Source organism: Solanum lycopersicum, chromosome 3, assembly GCF_036512215.1.
Source record: "Solanum lycopersicum chromosome 3, SLM_r2.1".
In the NCBI taxonomy this organism is placed as follows: domain Eukaryota; kingdom Viridiplantae; phylum Streptophyta; class Magnoliopsida; order Solanales; family Solanaceae; genus Solanum; species Solanum lycopersicum.
In genome coordinates, this window is record NC_090802.1 from 67,011,897 (window position 1) to 67,028,616 (window position 16,720).

At 32.3% G+C, this 16,720-nt stretch overlaps 2 protein-coding genes across 3 annotated transcripts; one reads left to right on the forward strand and one right to left on the reverse strand.

The window, feature by feature from the left end:
* Nucleotides 1-25: 25 nt before the first annotated feature.
* On the forward strand, nt 26-1,569 carry LOC101253267 (uncharacterized). The gene is made up of 2 exons (XM_004235503.5): nt 26-624; nt 709-1,569. The coding sequence occupies exon 2, from the start codon at nt 723-725 to the stop codon at nt 1,242-1,244; it is 522 nt and encodes a 173-aa protein (XP_004235551.1). The 5' UTR covers nt 26-624; nt 709-722; the 3' UTR covers nt 1,245-1,569.
* A 1,148-nt stretch (nt 1,570-2,717) lies between these two features.
* On the reverse strand, nt 2,718-8,259 carry LOC101252968 (aldehyde dehydrogenase family 7 member B4). Of its 2 annotated transcripts, none has more exons than XM_010320171.4 (15): nt 7,892-8,259; nt 7,656-7,742; nt 7,426-7,557; nt 7,262-7,334; nt 6,959-6,981; nt 6,806-6,869; nt 6,057-6,102; nt 5,250-5,430; nt 4,331-4,507; nt 4,066-4,230; nt 3,596-3,736; nt 3,388-3,485; nt 3,144-3,293; nt 2,958-3,020; nt 2,718-2,863 (listed from the first exon to the last, which is right to left on the reverse strand). In XM_010320171.4, exons 1-14 carry the CDS (start codon nt 8,027-8,029, stop codon nt 2,966-2,968), a joined length of 1,530 nt encoding a protein of 509 aa, XP_010318473.2. In that variant the 5' UTR covers nt 8,030-8,259; the 3' UTR covers nt 2,718-2,863; nt 2,958-2,965. The 2 variants fall into 2 exon arrangements, with proteins under 2 accessions (XP_010318473.2, XP_004235550.2); XM_004235502.5 differs by having other exon boundaries at nt 2,718-2,869.
* Nucleotides 8,260-16,720: the final 8,461 nt, after the last annotated feature.

The following is a 16,720-nucleotide window of genomic DNA, read 5'->3' on the forward strand; positions in this document are numbered from 1 at the left end:
AATAAAGGTAAGAAAATTTTTTCTGAATATTGAAATTTCAATAATATTTGAAATGAGATTTATTTCCATACAGACAATAAGTAACGCCTAGCTGGAAATCTATAAATACACGGCCTAAATTTAATTGCCAGCACAATTGCTGACGTGGATTCTTCAAACCCTCACTCAATCATTGAGAGAGTTTCTTTTTAGACTCCCAATCCTCCCTTATTTCTCACTCTTCCTGAAAAAGGCTCAGAAAAAAAAAGAAAAAGAATTTTCGTGGGAGAGAAAAAGAAGATTATATACTTTTTGTCAGTTTCTATCAATTTATGCATTCTCTGTGATAAGTAAATTCTTCGTTATCGAATTGGAATTTTCAGAGACTGATTGAGAAGTTGTTTGAGTTTTGTCATGTCTTTCATGGATACTTTTTTTGTTCCTGAAGAAACAAAGGACGAAGAAGGCGAGTGGGAGAAAGAAAGATAATTAGAAGAAAAAAAAATACGATTTCTGCTTCTACTGATCTTCTTCTTCTTCTTCGAGAAAAGTAGAAGTAGAAGGAATCAGATCATCACTAAAAAAAACTTTGTAGTTTTGTATTTTCGTATATTTTTATCTCTGTTTCGATCTCTGCTTCTGCAGGTAATTCTTTTATATTTTTGGTTTTTTTCTTTGTAATTCTTATCATTGAGAAGATAATGACGTTTTTTTTTGTATGTTTTTCAGTTTGACGATTAACGATGTCGACGAGTGTAATCAGTGAGTCGGCGGTAGTGATGAACGCTGCGGAGGGAGGAAAACTAGCGGCACCGACGATCGAGGTGGATTTCGCGAAATGCGATTGTTGTGGATTGACGGAGGAATGTACTCTGGCTTACATAGAGACGATCCGCGAGCGGTATCAAGGAAAATGGATATGCGGACTGTGTGCGGAAGCAGTGAAGGATGAGATGATGCGATGTGAGAGGTTGATTAACGCGGAAGAAGCCTTAACTCGTCATCTCAATTTCTGTAAGAAGTTCAGTTCGTCCACTCCTCCTCCAGATCCGACAATTCACTTGATCGCTGCAATGAGGCAGCTTCTTAGGAGGAGCTTGGAATCTCCTAAATCGCTCAGGTCGATGCCCTGTAGTCCGACGAGGAACAGCACTGAGATGCAGACTAACGTTTTAGTTCGAGCTGAAAGTTGTATTCCTACACTTTCTTTGGTGGTCGATTCTGCTGCTTATCATGCCATGGAAATGGATCCTGATTCCGAATGATTGCCATGGAAATAGATCCTGATTCCGAAGGAAGGTGACGACTTTAGGTTTAATTTCAACTCTCAAATCCCCGCAATGAAAAAAAAAGAAATAAATTAAGTAGAAAAAATAACTCTAATAATGCTTAATTTGCCTTAAAAATGTAAACACAATAGAACTAGAACCGTTTGGCGATCGACCCTGATGAAATGGAATGGAAATCATGTTCATGTGATTGGCGTGTGAATTATGTGTGCTCAACTAATTTTACAATTTTGATTAGCTCCACCTCCACTCTTTATATGCATCTGTAAATATATATTAGATACTCATGTTTTGATTGAAATGCTTCTATTATGATTCTCTTCGTGTTTTTGTACAATTTACGATGTCCATTTTCATAGTTCTATCTTGTGTATTTCGGATATCTGATGGTTAAAGTGAAAAATAAATCTGAAAATAATGTATAGTGAATTGCAAGTTCACGTGTAAGAAGTAGGAACAGTTATGTTACTGTAAGTGTTTCAAATTTAGCTGAAAAAAGTGTGAAGTACGAGTTCCTCCCCAATTAAAGATAAGATGTTTTGAAAGAGGAAGTTTCTGGCTTTTATGGCTTGTGATAGATAACATGGAAACTATAAATTAGGTACCAAGAATCCAAAATTGGGAAAAGGACAATGCTTGTGACTTCCCCTTTGTACGTGATAATACAGAGTTTGAGATTGGGGAGAATGGGCATTGATGAAGTTTATGGGATGTCCAGTAGAAAGTGGTAATATCTGTGGGCCTAAGATATTGTTGTTTCTGTTTGACATGCTAGTTCTAGTGTAAAGGAGAGGGATGGCCATTTGCGTGTTAGTGATGAATATATTGATCAAAGACTTTGTGATAAGGATGTACCACCAAAGATTTGTTAAGATGGACGTCATTCATCTATAGTGTAACTAGTGTTTTCAAGTTCGAGTTTTGGTAATATTAAAAAAATAAGAGGATCATAGAGGTTAATGTAACGGGTAAATTTTTTGCAAAATTTGATATTGTTTGAAACGGAAAATTGATATTTTTCTAGTTTGCCTAAGATTTTGGTGTATTGGTGTAAGATAGTGAGTATCCAATAAACTAGTAGATTTTGAAAATAGTACATTTAAGAGGTTTTCAGAATTTAATTTTTTATTATAAAATCAGCTAATATCTCAAATCAAATATAATTCCAACTTTTACAACTACCAGTTTGATTTTTAAAATATGAACCAAATTTGTTAATACATGTGGTGAAGTTTCCAGAGGACCTTATGTGGACAATATAATCATTTGCATTATTTGATGTAACATATCAAAATGATCGACTAACATGAACCTACTAGTGGTTTACATAAGATTAGGTGATTAGGTAGTTGACTATTAGTGCCAATAATTCAAGTGTTCTGTTTTAGTTATGAGAGATTAGGTTAACAACTCTTCAAATAAAGTAAAACAGCCAAGTAGACTCATAGATTAGGCAACCTGGTCCTGATCATTGAGAACACTAGGTACAGAATAACATTATTTTAATTGAGTTGCAAGGAAGGTACATTATTTAAGTGATTCTGGGGCAATCATAAGCACCTTACAGGATGAATTCAAGAGCGAAACAGGTGTATCTGCACCTGAAACAACAATTGCATTCATTAGAACACGGGAAATTTGAAATGATGCGAGATACTTAATTCATCATATTGTAATGCAATGACTCACCAATTTCACTAGCCAAAATTGATTCCTTGAGCCAATGGTAGTTCACTCCCATAGTTGATTGTACTGCAGTGGTGGGGAATAACACAAGTAGGTCAGCATAAAATGTTATCAGATTTAGACATTGAGCTAAATGAATTATAAGATACTGAATTAAATGAGAAAGGGATGAAATGTCTCTGTAGTTACCAAGTTGAGCGTCTCATATATTGTTTCCAAGAATCACTTCCTGCCTCACGGCCACCACCAGTACCTTTCTCACCTCCAAAAGCACCGCCAATTTCAGCTCCATTTGTTGGGATATTCACATTGACGATGCCACAATCACTTCCTTGAGGTCTGCATCACATTAATCCATGTCAGAACCAGGGTTATTTAATGAAAAGGGAAACTCGTCTAAACCACATTCTCAAGAACATAATAGATTGCTTACCCAATCCACTTAAATATATTTTCTGGGTTTCGGGTGAAGATGGAACTACTTAAACCTTGAGGGACAGAGTTGTTGATTTCAACTGCTTCTTCAAAAGTCTGCAAGCAGAATGTTTAGAATGAAAAACGGAATCAAGAGAAGTTCCACCAAATACGGGAGACTACCACATTGGTCATCTCGAAAATTCAGTGCCTTTGCAAGGGAATACCTTAAACTTCATTACATAAAGAACTGGAGCAAACAATTCTTCCTTCACAATTTCAGCTTTTGAAGAAATTTCAACAATTGTTGGACGCACAAAATTACCCTCAGATTCTACGACTGAGCCACCTGTAAGGATCTTTCCACCCTGCAAAATATTCATTTTAAGAAACAAAGTTCTAATAACACTTCACTTTCTATTGGAAAAGGAAAAAATTCAATTCCAGCTGAGTTGACAAATTATGTCTCCTTTTCTTTTCAAAAATATTATATGACCTGATTACTAGAGATATGCTTAGGGGGGATAAAACTGTGAAACTTTAACAAATCAACTTGTTAGACAAATCTTATCCATGTTGTACAACTGTCCTCACCATCAACATATAACAAGGGGTAGGGCAAGACTAGGAGGAGAGGCAAAATCAATGTCAATTTAGAAATAATTTGGAAATAAAAGTCTCAAGAAACTGGACATACCTGGGACTTGATATTGTGGATTCCCTTCTCGAAGTTTTCCCTAGAAGTACGAGTATGCAATGGCCCAAGTAAGGTTCCTTTTTCTAAAGGATCCCCTATCTTAACTTGCTTGTAAACATCAACTAGTGGTTCAAGTACCTTGTCATATATTGATTCGTGCACAAGCTTCACACAGAAAAGATTTATGAAGAAAAACAGTAATAAATTTTGGAAGTGAAAGCTTTAAGCAGCAAAGTGAACGGACTTAAAACAATTAACACAGTACCAGTCTCCGGCATGTTGTACAGCGCTGACCAGCCGTACCAACAGCAGCAAATAAAACCGAGCGAACAGCAAGTTTAATGTCCGCATCATCCATTATTATAATGGCATTATTTCCACTTAATTCTAGTAGACATTTACCAAATCTCTGACATACTGTTTGCTGAACTGCAAGACCAACCTATTGGCACAAAAGAAATAAACCCACAGAAATTCGTTAGAGCAAGTTTGTATTTCTATCTATATGTACTTTTAACAAAACTAGAAGACAAGCTTTATCAGAGTAATAGAATAATAAATTGATAAGGTTGAGATTTTAGGTTGTATGCACATGTATATGGTTGCTGTCACGTTGGGTGTTTTTCTCAAATCGAACTTATTTGCTTATCCTAGAAAAGAAATGCTTTTATTTTCACTTGCACCCAGAAGGACTGAAAGCCAAACCACTTAGTTTAATTTTGACTAGCAGATTAAACTCAAGACTTGCATATCCATTTAATTTCAAAATTGACTCCATAACATGTCTTTTGAAGTCCGGTTAAGGTTCTTTGATTCAACTAGACAGACAATGTAAAGTCAGGGTAGGAATGTGAAGTAAGCAAAAAAAAAGAGATATTTTTGTACTTAGATCGTGATTTTTGGAGAGACTACATCAAGTTAATCCAACAAATATAGAAAAATTAGAAAAATCAAATTATTACTTTTTAAGATCAAATCAAAGATAGCAACGGAAGCTTCCTAGAGATGAACCAACACACCAGACAGTCTATGTTTTATGCCTAGTGGCGGAGAGATTGGAAAATATTTAAAAGGGTAAATCCAAGTCAAAGTAATAAGCAAATACCGACACAGTATTAGTGGCAATGGAGACCCCTTGATGATAAAAACAGACATACATGTTAGGTTAAGGACAGAAAAGTCACCTTTGAACTCCCAGTGAACGAAACTAGAGGAATTCGTGTGTCCATTGCTATTGCTTGACCAACAGCAGCTCCACCGCAGAAGGCAGTAAAAATTGAACCAGGTAGATTGTTTTTCTCCAATACACTAGCCACAATTTTTGTCATCGCAATTGTTACCAATGGTGTTGTTGGAGCACCTTTCCTGTGAACATGGAATAAAATCCCAAGATTAGAACACCCAAATACTGAACTTGAGTTTTATTTCAAGCATTGAGGTATCAAACATACTCGAAGAGCAAATTTTCTTTTGGAGATTGAGTAGAGAGTTGAGTGATTAGGTATTAGCATAACCCTAAAGAGAATCTGCTCTATCCCTCCCAATTCAGTTGTGCTTACTTAACCTCGTACGGTTAATAAGACAGGAATTGAAACTCTGTTTTGTTTAACTGATTTGGATGCGGAAGAAATTCTGTTTTAGAGCTAGTACAGTAATATAACTTAATTAAAATTTCAGCTGCAACACATGAATGCTTATATTATCAGGTTGGCATGGTTTTAAGGTAAGAGAGATTCAATACTTCTTCTTTGAAAGAGAAACAGTAATTACTTCCAACATAAATCTGCATTGATGATGTTCAAACTATAGTGTGGCAATAATACCCACTCAATTTTAGCTCAGCTATAAGTATATATAAGCTGATAGCTCAATTTATCAATCTGAAAAGCTGCTCAGCCATCTAGCTCAACTATCATTTGGAAAAGCCATTTCAATCATTTCTACTATGGACAAATTCACATTACACCTTCGAAATAAAGTGATGGACTTACCAGACAACACAATTGCCACAGACCAGTGCAATACATGCATTCCATCCTGGATAGAACATGACAAATATATTTAGAACAAAATAAGGTGAATACTTATACTTATCAAGTGTTTACTTGGAAAATCGGGTCAAAGCATTTAAAGCAAAGTGGAAATTGCTTGGTATGTGTAAGCAAAAGTTCTCCAAATAAAACAACAACAACATACCTAGTGAAATCCCACAAGTGAGGTCTGGACATGGTAGAATGTACGCAGACCTTACCACTACTCCATGGAGGTAGAGAGGCTATTTCCGACGGACCCTCGGCTCCAGATACAAACCCCAGAATCTTTCTACTAATTTTCTATTTTAAGACCAAAATACTTTTGTGGAAAGACAGCAACACAAAAAATACAATCTGAACATAGCAAGAGATATACTCCAACATTTGAGGCAAAAAGCAATTAACAAGCACGAATGCATTCAGATAGGAAGAGTTTTGACTTCTTGTGGAAGACACATAGGCATCATGTAAAAGCACAGTTTTATCAGAATAGAGCGAAGTTGTGTACCAACAAAATTATAAATATCAAAGGAAGAGGAGAGAAAAATTCAGGGACTCAATTCTTGAATGATGATAGGTAGTTCTGTTGTATTGGACATTATTCTTGTAAATTGACCATATTCAGCTCAAGGTTTCATGATGATCCATTGGTATGTTACTACTGTCCATAGGAGAGATATCTCATATCAAAAATCTCAATGGCTTACCAAGTACAGCACATGGGAAGTTGAAAGCCGTGATTACACCAACTATCCCGAGCGGATTCCACGTCTGTGCAAAAAAATAACATGGAAAGATCAAAAACTAACATAACCAGGGTTTGAGAAATTCCTAATTTTAGAGCACAAATGTCAGCACACCTCCAACATCATGTGGTTAGGGCCTGTCAACAAATAAATATTGTTAACAAAAGGAAGTTAGGATAAGAAAAATAATCAGAAAATAAACATCTCCAATAACATACGACTGTAAATCTTCTACTCTTAAAGAACACTTGTATCACAATAGTCAGAAAAAGCTAATCATCCTTTCAACCAGGAACTTATCAGATAACCAGAAAGTATTTTAAACTAAAAACAAGAAATTACAATTGCAAAAAAAAAACTGGTTAAAAGTGCAAATTTGGCTATTCTGAAAGCAGCATAGTAAGGAAGCGAACTCACGTTCAGAAGGAATAATGGATCCATTCAGTTGTCGACTCAATCCCACAGCAAAATCACACATATCAATGACTTCCTGCAGATTTAAGCCAAAAAAAAGTGTCCAATTGTAAAGCTGTTGATCAATAATTTTTAGAAACTCTATATCAAAGTGTGACATTACATACTTGAACCTCCCCAATTCCTTCTGGGAGTATCTTTCCCATTTCAAGTGAAACAAGTCGACCAAATTGCTGAAGGTTCGCCCGGAGTGCATCACCTATCTGTCTAACAATCTCTCCTCTTTTTGGTGCAGGAACCTACAACAAAATGCAGATAAATTGATCCCCAAACTAAATGCCACCAATTATGCAACGGGGAAAGATAGATTTATGATTTGAGTGAGTAGCGAGCATACCTGCACCCAAATCTTAGCTGCTTCAGCGCAAGCTGACATGCCTTCCTCATAATCTCGAGCAGAAGCTTCGTAAACTTCGGCAATGATCTGTATAGATTATACAGTTTGAATCATACATAAATTAATTTAATGAAACGAAAGCGATCAGTTTGCCACTTATAATCAGTGAAGATCAACAACCCTACCAAACAAAAAGTTGGGAAAATTAGAGAGGATAAGTGAAATTGAGAAGAAACCTGGTTGCTAGCAGGATTAACAGTGGAAATGACGGGGCCAGTAGCTTTCCAGGTGCCATTAACATAACAACCGAGATTTTGGGGACCAATTCCTAGCTCTTTGAGGAACTCGTACTCTTCCATCGTGAAATTAGTCATGATTTCACACAAAGTTAGACTCAATGAGAATGCTATAGAAGTGGCGATTCAACCCAGTGGATGAAATAGTAGTAGAAGAGACGTAGGGAAAGAGAAGTGTCGAGTCACGGACACGGATGGTGTTGTTGGTATGAGTAGAGACGTTATCTTTCAAATCATATGATAAGTAGAATGAATTAGAGAATGGAATATTTGGTTTTGTGCCCTTAAATTTAAACGCCATTCGTATTATTGATTTCATTTTTTCTGTTTAATATATGTGTGATCCTAATTGAATATGTCTCTGTTTTATTCTGATTTAGTACAAGTCAAGTCTTGAATAAACCCTTTGAAACCTCTTTGTACCTAGTAGTAGTTCTTTTAAATGAGAATGATATTAAGATTAATCTGGGTAAACCTTAATTATTTCACTATCTTCATATTTCTGGATTTATTTTCATTTTTTAGTTTTTAATTTTTACATATGAATTTTCTATTTTTTATATATACAAATACTTAATAAAATAAAGCCCAAAACACCTGGGATATGCATGAATTGAGATGAACCTAGTGATGATAAATAGTAATGTCTATTATCTTATTACTATATTGTCCAAACATTCTTCTTAAATTTCAATATGTACTCTCGTGATGTTAAAAGTTTATTAAAATAGGGAGTCGGAAATTCTTTTACTCTGGGAATTATTATTTCCTATATGTAAATCCAGTTAATAAATATTTTTAAATAAAAAATCAGTAATTCAATTTTTTATAACAATATTTATTAAATTAATCTTAAGTGATTTTTCATTATTTTGCCTTTGCAAAATCTCATCGCAAACTATTATATAATCAGAAATGTTTAATGGTTAAAAGACTCGCGTAAGGAATATACACATGCCGCAATGACAAATAAAATAATTTCGTTATTGCACTGCATAATTTGACACCTGCTCTCGTCCCTAGTTTATGGCTAAATCCTATTGGTTCATGATTGTGGTCATCAGTTTCCTTTGCTTCCAATTTGGTGCTTCAAAACCACTCAACAACACAAGAGAAAATAAATCTAACTTTCTGCGATCGGTAGTAAACGACTTTCATCTTCGATCGAAAATTTCAAATATTAGCTCAAAAAGTGAAGTTATATTTAATAGAAAAATGTTTTATCATTTCAAAGTGAAATTTTCAAGCATAAATCAAATTAATTATTGAACTATATTTGATATTTATATCAAATCAATAAATATATAACAATATATATATATATATTTATATATATATATATATATATATATATATCACTAAATATAAACTAATTAATGTAGTTTTTAATTCATCACATACTGAGTGAAATTTCACATGGTTATTAGAATGTCCAATTTATTAGAAAAAAATATAACGTATATACAAGTAAAACGAAATAAGATGTGCTTACATATTTTGAACTCCTTTAATATAACAGGTTGTTGTAGCCTAGTGATTTTAAGAGTCTAGAATAAGCTAAAAAAAAGTTAACAATTTTATTATTGGTGAAATTTCTTACTCCGCCACTAATTATTCCACTAACGAGAGTCAATTAGGATGATAATCACAAATAGCTTTTGAGTAGTGAAATAGCTAGCAGAAGCATCATTGGCATGATTCACGACACTCCAATTCCAATATGTAAAATACTCCTATAATGTGGGTTAATACCTAATGCCTATCAGATATGTAAATATTCTTGTTTATAATAAAAAAAGGAAATTACGTAATATTTAAAAAAAAAAAGAAAAATTAGAGAATATAAAATTTATAATTGTGTATTTAAGTTATTTTTCCTATAATAAATATCAGAAATGGGCCCAAAACTTGCATGGTTATTTGGGCATTGCCAAAAGGAGTGAAAATAAACCAACAACTATCTATAACGTGGCACAATAAAGCCTTCTCTTTATCTTCCTCTTAGTCAACTCATTGGCAATTTCAGAGGGTCTTAAAACTTTCATAGTCCACGTGTCCATATACCACAAGCCTCACCATCATTGGTTCTCCTCTATTCACCGATTCTTTCTCTCAACACTCTCCCAATATCTTATATTCTTATGATCGTGCTGCCCGCCTTACATCCGGGCAGGCTGACCAGCTCAGCCGCGTTCCGGGTCTGGTTTATGACATTGAGTCCAGTGATTACATAGGTTTCCTATGTGCCATTCGTTATGGCCCCTCCAGAATCTCACCATTCACGAAAGATACTTCTTCAGTGAACATAGTTTTGCTATTTGAATTATCCATCATTCTCAGTTGTTTTCATGAGTGAGACGGCTTAGGACAAGGAGCGTCCGGAGTCTCTTTCACAAAGAGAAATTTATATCATGTTTACACCGATCGGATTTCAAAACTTGTGAGGAATGCAAATGTTGTGTATAAGGTAAAGGTAAATGCACCTTCATCCGTGGAGGTGAAAGTGACTCCGAGTAAGCTCAATTTCAGTGAGGAAAAATATAGTTTGACATATGAGATCAGTTTTAGATCGGAGAGAGTGAAGGATCTTGAATCAACATTGAGTGGTCTCATGGAATTCACAGTGTGAGGAGTCCAATTGCACTGCGTTGGCTATCCTCCTCTGCTGATGCTTAGCTGTGCAACAGATTCGTGATGCTTGACTCAAATGTTACATAAGTTATAAGACATAAATATAGAATAATGAATAAAATCAAGAGTTGGTGGTTATATAAGTTGCTAAAAATTAATGACCATTTTCTTTCACGATTGATGAGAGTAAAGAGGTACAAATATTATGTCCATCAATAGACATAACATGATATATAATGTGATATTTTTATCAATATTAAAATATCACACCAACACTATTGAAATACTTGGCTTTACGGTATCAAACACGTAAATACAGGCAACATCAAACAAATGACAAAAGATACCGTAAACAAATTTAGAGAAACAAGAAAAAAAAATACAATAATTAGCATCAGAGTTAAATAACACTGGCTGCCAGAATGCTAATGGTTATATATGGTTGATGGTATTTAACCAAACAATATATGTAAGTTTGACTTTCAGTAATGCGAATAGCAGAATCACACAACATGTGAGATTTATGTTTTGACTCATATATTTATGTTTTAATTTGTCGCTTGTTTGGATCTCATTCAACAAAACATTGTTTGTGAATTTTCATTGTACGTACCTATAAATTTGACAAAGAAATTCATTTCTCTCTTAAAAGTATGGTATTTTTGAAATCATAAACATGAGAAAAGTGCTTTCGAGTCCCTCAATCAGTCGTGATAGTAATAAGAAAGAAGATATATGTGTGTTTGTTGGCAATAAGAGTGGGGAGGTTGGGAGAAGGGAAGGTGAATGCGAATTAAGAAAAAAAGATAAGATGATTTTACAAACAGATATGCTGTGTGTACCACAAATAGAAATAAAAGGTTGTTTTGTAAGCTTTCAATTGAAACAAAATATTTTATTTTATTATTTATATATATTATATTGACTCGTGTTGGAGATTATTTATCTATATACCTCAATCAAATAGTATCATATCTCTTTATCCTCAAATCAAATAATATCGTATCTTAGAGGAGATAGTTTCTTGTTTTGCTCTTCCATCTCTATATGATCTCCTTATAAATATGTTAGTTAAAGAAACAGAATTATTGGAACATAAAAGTAGTTCTACAAACATAATTATTCCAACAAAAAAGTAATAGAATACGAATACTTATAAGACAGTAATGGCTGGTTCGGACCAAAATAGCGTTAAGAAAAGTAAAAGTCATGCCAATTCCACATCCATATTCAGTCAGGCACGCCGCAAAATGTCATTCCGACGGAAGAAGTTATCGGTAGTCCAGCAGGAAGCCGGAGGGAAGAAGAAATTCTTGATTTCCCGACGAGATGGATTGAAGGGGAAGACATTGCACTATTTGAGTATGAAAAAAATAAAAGAATGTTACTGGTTGGCGGTAAATGACATATTGGAAGCAAGTGATACATTCGATCAACGTCTTGTATCAAATACCTCTTTTGCTATTCCCATGATGGGCCTTCCCTTTGCTACTTTTCCAAATCAGCGTACAATTTAAAAAGCAACTCCATTTGTGAAATTATTCTATTGTTTATTAATTATTTTCAGTTTTTATTGAAATTAATTAAAATGTTTTTATTTAACTTGGTTCAAGAAAAATGAATTATATATATCGTTGTTTATTTATTATTTATTGTAATGCCACATGATGAATTATATAAGGAGTTAAAACTAAAGCTCAAATTATGTTTTAACCAAGCGGCGTCAAATGTCATTTCATTAATTCCAAGCTAAGTTCAAAAGCAGGGTGACAAAAGAAAGAGACGACCAGAAGGAAACAGTCTTTTTTTCATCATCGGCTCGGATTGAGTATTAATTACTTCGGTTAGATCATATTTACATATGCGAGGCTACTAAAGACGGAGGTGGAGTCAGAATTTTCTGTAAGAGGATTCAAAATTCAAAGAAATAGACACATAAAATAGCTGAAGGAAATTCGACATCCATTAAATATAACTAAAAACTTATTTTATTCATATAAAATAATATAATTTTTGGTTGAAAGGATGAACCCGCTAAAGCTCATAAAGAGTTAAAAATATTTTGTTGAGGACATTTTTATTTTTATTTTTAGTACTCAAAATCAAAACCTCTGGTTATATATTGAGTTGTATACCGGCTATGTAAATATTGAATGATCTTGGACAATATTTATTTCATGAGCATTATGGCAAAAATAATATTTAGCGGTATTTAATTAATGACAATAGTTCTGTCGCTAAATATATTTTTTAGATATAATTAAGGAAAAATTAGTAAACTAGTCAAAATAAATAACATATTTAGTAAAAATATCCATACTTTATAAATATTAGCAATAATGTCAAAAATGTCATTATTTTAAAAAATTTATGTGTCCCAATTTTCTTCCTATTTTATCTCTCTTTTTCAATTAATTCTATATATCTTTTTTTTTAAAAGAAAAATTATTCTCTCTCATATTTATCTTTTCAAATTGTTAATTCTCTCTCCCATTTAATTTTTTTCTCTCTCTCATGGTTATCTTTTCTGATTTTCCTCCAACATTCAAGTTGCAAATATTTTTTTGCCATATATTTTGGTTGTTTTTTTAATCCAAAATTGAATCAACAAGAATCCCTTTGATTAAGGTATCTCTAATCTTTATCCTATTTTCAGATTTCTTTTCTAATTTTATTTTTGTTTAAATATTAAAAAAATGTTGTTTGTATTTTTCAATTTCCGTTATGATTTACTCTCCAATGGCTGAATCCAAGAGGCTTACTAGAGGTATTCATCTTAATCAACCAATTTCTGGTGATTTTTCATCCTTTAATTTATTTATTACTTAACAAATAGTGTATAATGTATGATCCGCTGCTAAAATAAGGAAAGAAAGAGGGTAAGAACATTTACAAGACTCATTGGTGTGCAAAACCTTCTTCAAATTTAGAACGCAAATGTAGAATCTTTGTCTACTCGTGAGGATCTTGAAAAAGACGACGAAGATCGCGAACAATTTTCTATTGGTTTGTTTTGTATTTATTGTTCTTTTTTAGAATTTGGTATGCTTTCTTAATTTGTATTCAAATCACTATGTATACTATCAATATTTGTATTTATTAAAAATTTCATGTTGCATGGTTTATGAATCTTGTATTTGTCCATAATTTGTATTCATCCATGTCAACTAGTTATGTATTTTATTTATAAGAAGAACAACTTTCTATTAGTTTATTTGTATTCGAATACAAATACAAATAATAGACATATTGGAATGAATACGACTTTGAAAAGGAAACAAGATCTTGAAAAGAAAAATAAATACACAGTGAAAAATATATACAAATACAAATGTATTTCTTAAATAACTATATTTTATTTGACATACATATTGGAATGAATACAAACTAATAAAGGTATGTCAACTGAATTTGACATTTTTTTCTAATTTGTATTTATTCTAAAGGTATGTCAACTAGTTATGTATTTTATTTAAGAATGAGTACACCAAATATTCAATTATTTCTTTCAATTTTATATTTCATTCACTTTTTCATCATACTAATTTTTTGTATTTTAAATATTATTATATAAAATTCTAAATAAAAACTAGAATAAATAAAAATACAAATAAAATACATATTGAAATGAATACATATAGGATTTTTGAAGAAAAAAATAACTATATAGGGAAAGAATATATGAAAATACAAATATATTTTTTAAATGACTATATAGATAAATTCGGCATACCTATTGGAATGAATACAAACTAATAAAAAACTATAATAAATATAAATAGAATATATTGTGGAATGAATATAATTTTAAAAAGGTAAAAATTCTGGAGAAAAAAAAACAAAATTTAAATTTTATTTGAAAATGTAACTGATGAGAAAATTAAGGATGCTTGCCTTTTTTTGAAATATTCCCCCCTTAATTTTCTCTTATTAAATAATTATATTCTTTAAATAAAAATAAATAATAAAAACATACATAACAAACTAAAATGACATTTTTACTAAATATTGAAGTTGTTGCTAATGAGTCCTCTTAAATGCTAAAATATTGACATTTTGAAAAATTTCCCTATAATTAATGCTCTTTATAAATGTTCCTAAAACTTATGTGAGCGCGCACCCCTAAATATAAATATTTTGGTATTAAATATAAATAAGGATTAATCATGAAAATTCCATTTTTTAATTTACTTATTGTCATTATCCCCTATAAGTTTTACAAATTTTCAAAATCTCTCATTTGCACATCACATTAATGTATTTCGCGCATCACGTTAATGTATCTTGCGCATAACATTAATGTATCTCGCACATCATATTAGTGTATCATGTATAAATATACCTCGCGCATCAGATTAGTATATCTCACATATCAGATTAGTGTATCTCGCTCATCAAATTAATGTATCTCACGTATCATATTAGTGTATCATGCGTAAAGTATACCTCGCACATCATATTAATGTATCTCGTGCATCAGATTAATATATCTTGCGCATCAAATTCTACCTTAAAAGTATGTGATTTCTGTAATTTGCCTAATAATATTTTCTAATTATGTGCCAAATATAAAAGAAAAAATAAGTTACATTTTCGGACAAAGAGAAGAAGAAAATATTCAAGGATGTGTTTTAATTTGCTTCGACCGACGATATCTATTCTTCCTACTTTAGATACTATTTTACCACCCCTAACATAGTTCTTATATTTATTCAAACATTTTATCCTCGGGATAATTTTTTAAAAAGTTAAATTGGAGCTATATAAATAAGTTGTAAAGTTAGCTAATTAAGACTTATTCGAGTCCATGGACTATGGAGCCTAACGACCTAACAAGAGGGCTACCTTTTGCGTTAATTTAAAAGTTAATACCCAAAAATTCTTATTGATAAAAGTAATTAATTACTCTAAAAAGGAATATTTATCTCATTTTAATTGGTTTTATTCATCTCATAAATAGTCATGTTCTGCACTTACTTTTTAGTGTGACTCAACCATAGATAATTTAATGCAAATATTATTTAGTACTGTCAACAAATAATATATCATCTTGTGTTTGAGATTATTTCATATCTTGTATGATTCTCCCCGTCCTCAAACCAAATCATTTGTTAGGTATTTTGCGTAATGGAGCTCATGTATTCTAACTCACATGATCTCCTTTTATATATGTATATATATATGTTAGTTCAACAAACAGAATTATTGGAACAAAAAAAGTAGTCTAGTACTAATACTTACTATAACACAATAATGACTTATTCGGACGAAAATAGCCTCAATAAAAGTAAAAGCAATGTCAATTTCAAATCCATATTCAGTCAGACTCGCCGCAAACTGTCGTTCCGAAGGAAGAAGTTACCGGTAGAAGCTGGAGGGAAGAAGCAGCGGCGGAAATTCTCTCCGGTGAAGATTTCCCGGCGAGAGGGATTGAAGGGGCAGAAATTTGAGTACTTAGGTATGAAAAAAATAAAAGAATGTTATTGGTTGGCAGTAAACAATATATTGGAAGGAAATGATGCATTGGAGCAACGACTTGTAGTAGATACCTCTTTTGCTATTCCAATGATGGCTCTTACTTTCACTAATCATCGTGCTATTTCAAATCTAGTCTGAAAAATCTAAGACTTTATTGTTTATTTGTTATTTATGATTTTTTTTTTTATATTCAGTAAGATGTTTTTCTTTTATTTGGTTAAAATATTAATTATAATATCATTATTTATTTACTTTTGTAGTGCCACTTGATGAATTATGTGCACTCTTTATGAGATCATACATGCAAATACTTGAACTATATAGTTTTTTTCTTTTTATTTATTGGGGAACTACCAACATCAACAGAGACGAATGGTCAAAGATGTATAGTAGTTTCAAAAGTTAAAACTAACCTCAAATCATATTTTAACCAAGCTGCGTCAAGAGTCATGTTAGAGAGATTTTATGAGCCAAATATGGGTGGCGATCAGATTCGATAATGTGGGATTGGTGAAATTCGATCTCAAGACTTTTGTCTGCTCTGATACCATGTTGAAGTGTGTGATCATCTCATTTAAAAGCTTAAGCGTTATAGAGATCACACTTTTATTATTTAATTATATCCTTAATAAGAAGTTGTATGACATGTTTTTTTTTTTC

Excerpts from the sequence above, each read along its gene's own strand:
- LOC101252968 (XM_010320171.4), bottom strand. The coding sequence starts at position 8,029 with ATGACTAATTTCACGATGGAAGAGTACGAGTTCCTCAAAGAGCTAGGA. Across the intron at positions 4,231-4,330 it reads GTACAACATGCCGGAGACTG|CTTGTGCACGAATCAATATA; the intron begins GTACTGTGTTAA and ends TTCTGTGTGAAG. Across the intron at positions 3,021-3,143 it reads TATATGAGACGCTCAACTTG|TACAATCAACTATGGGAGTG; the intron begins GTAACTACAGAG and ends CCACCACTGCAG.
- LOC101253267 (XM_004235503.5), top strand. The coding sequence starts at position 723 with ATGTCGACGAGTGTAATCAGTGAGTCGGCGGTAGTGATGAACGCTGCG.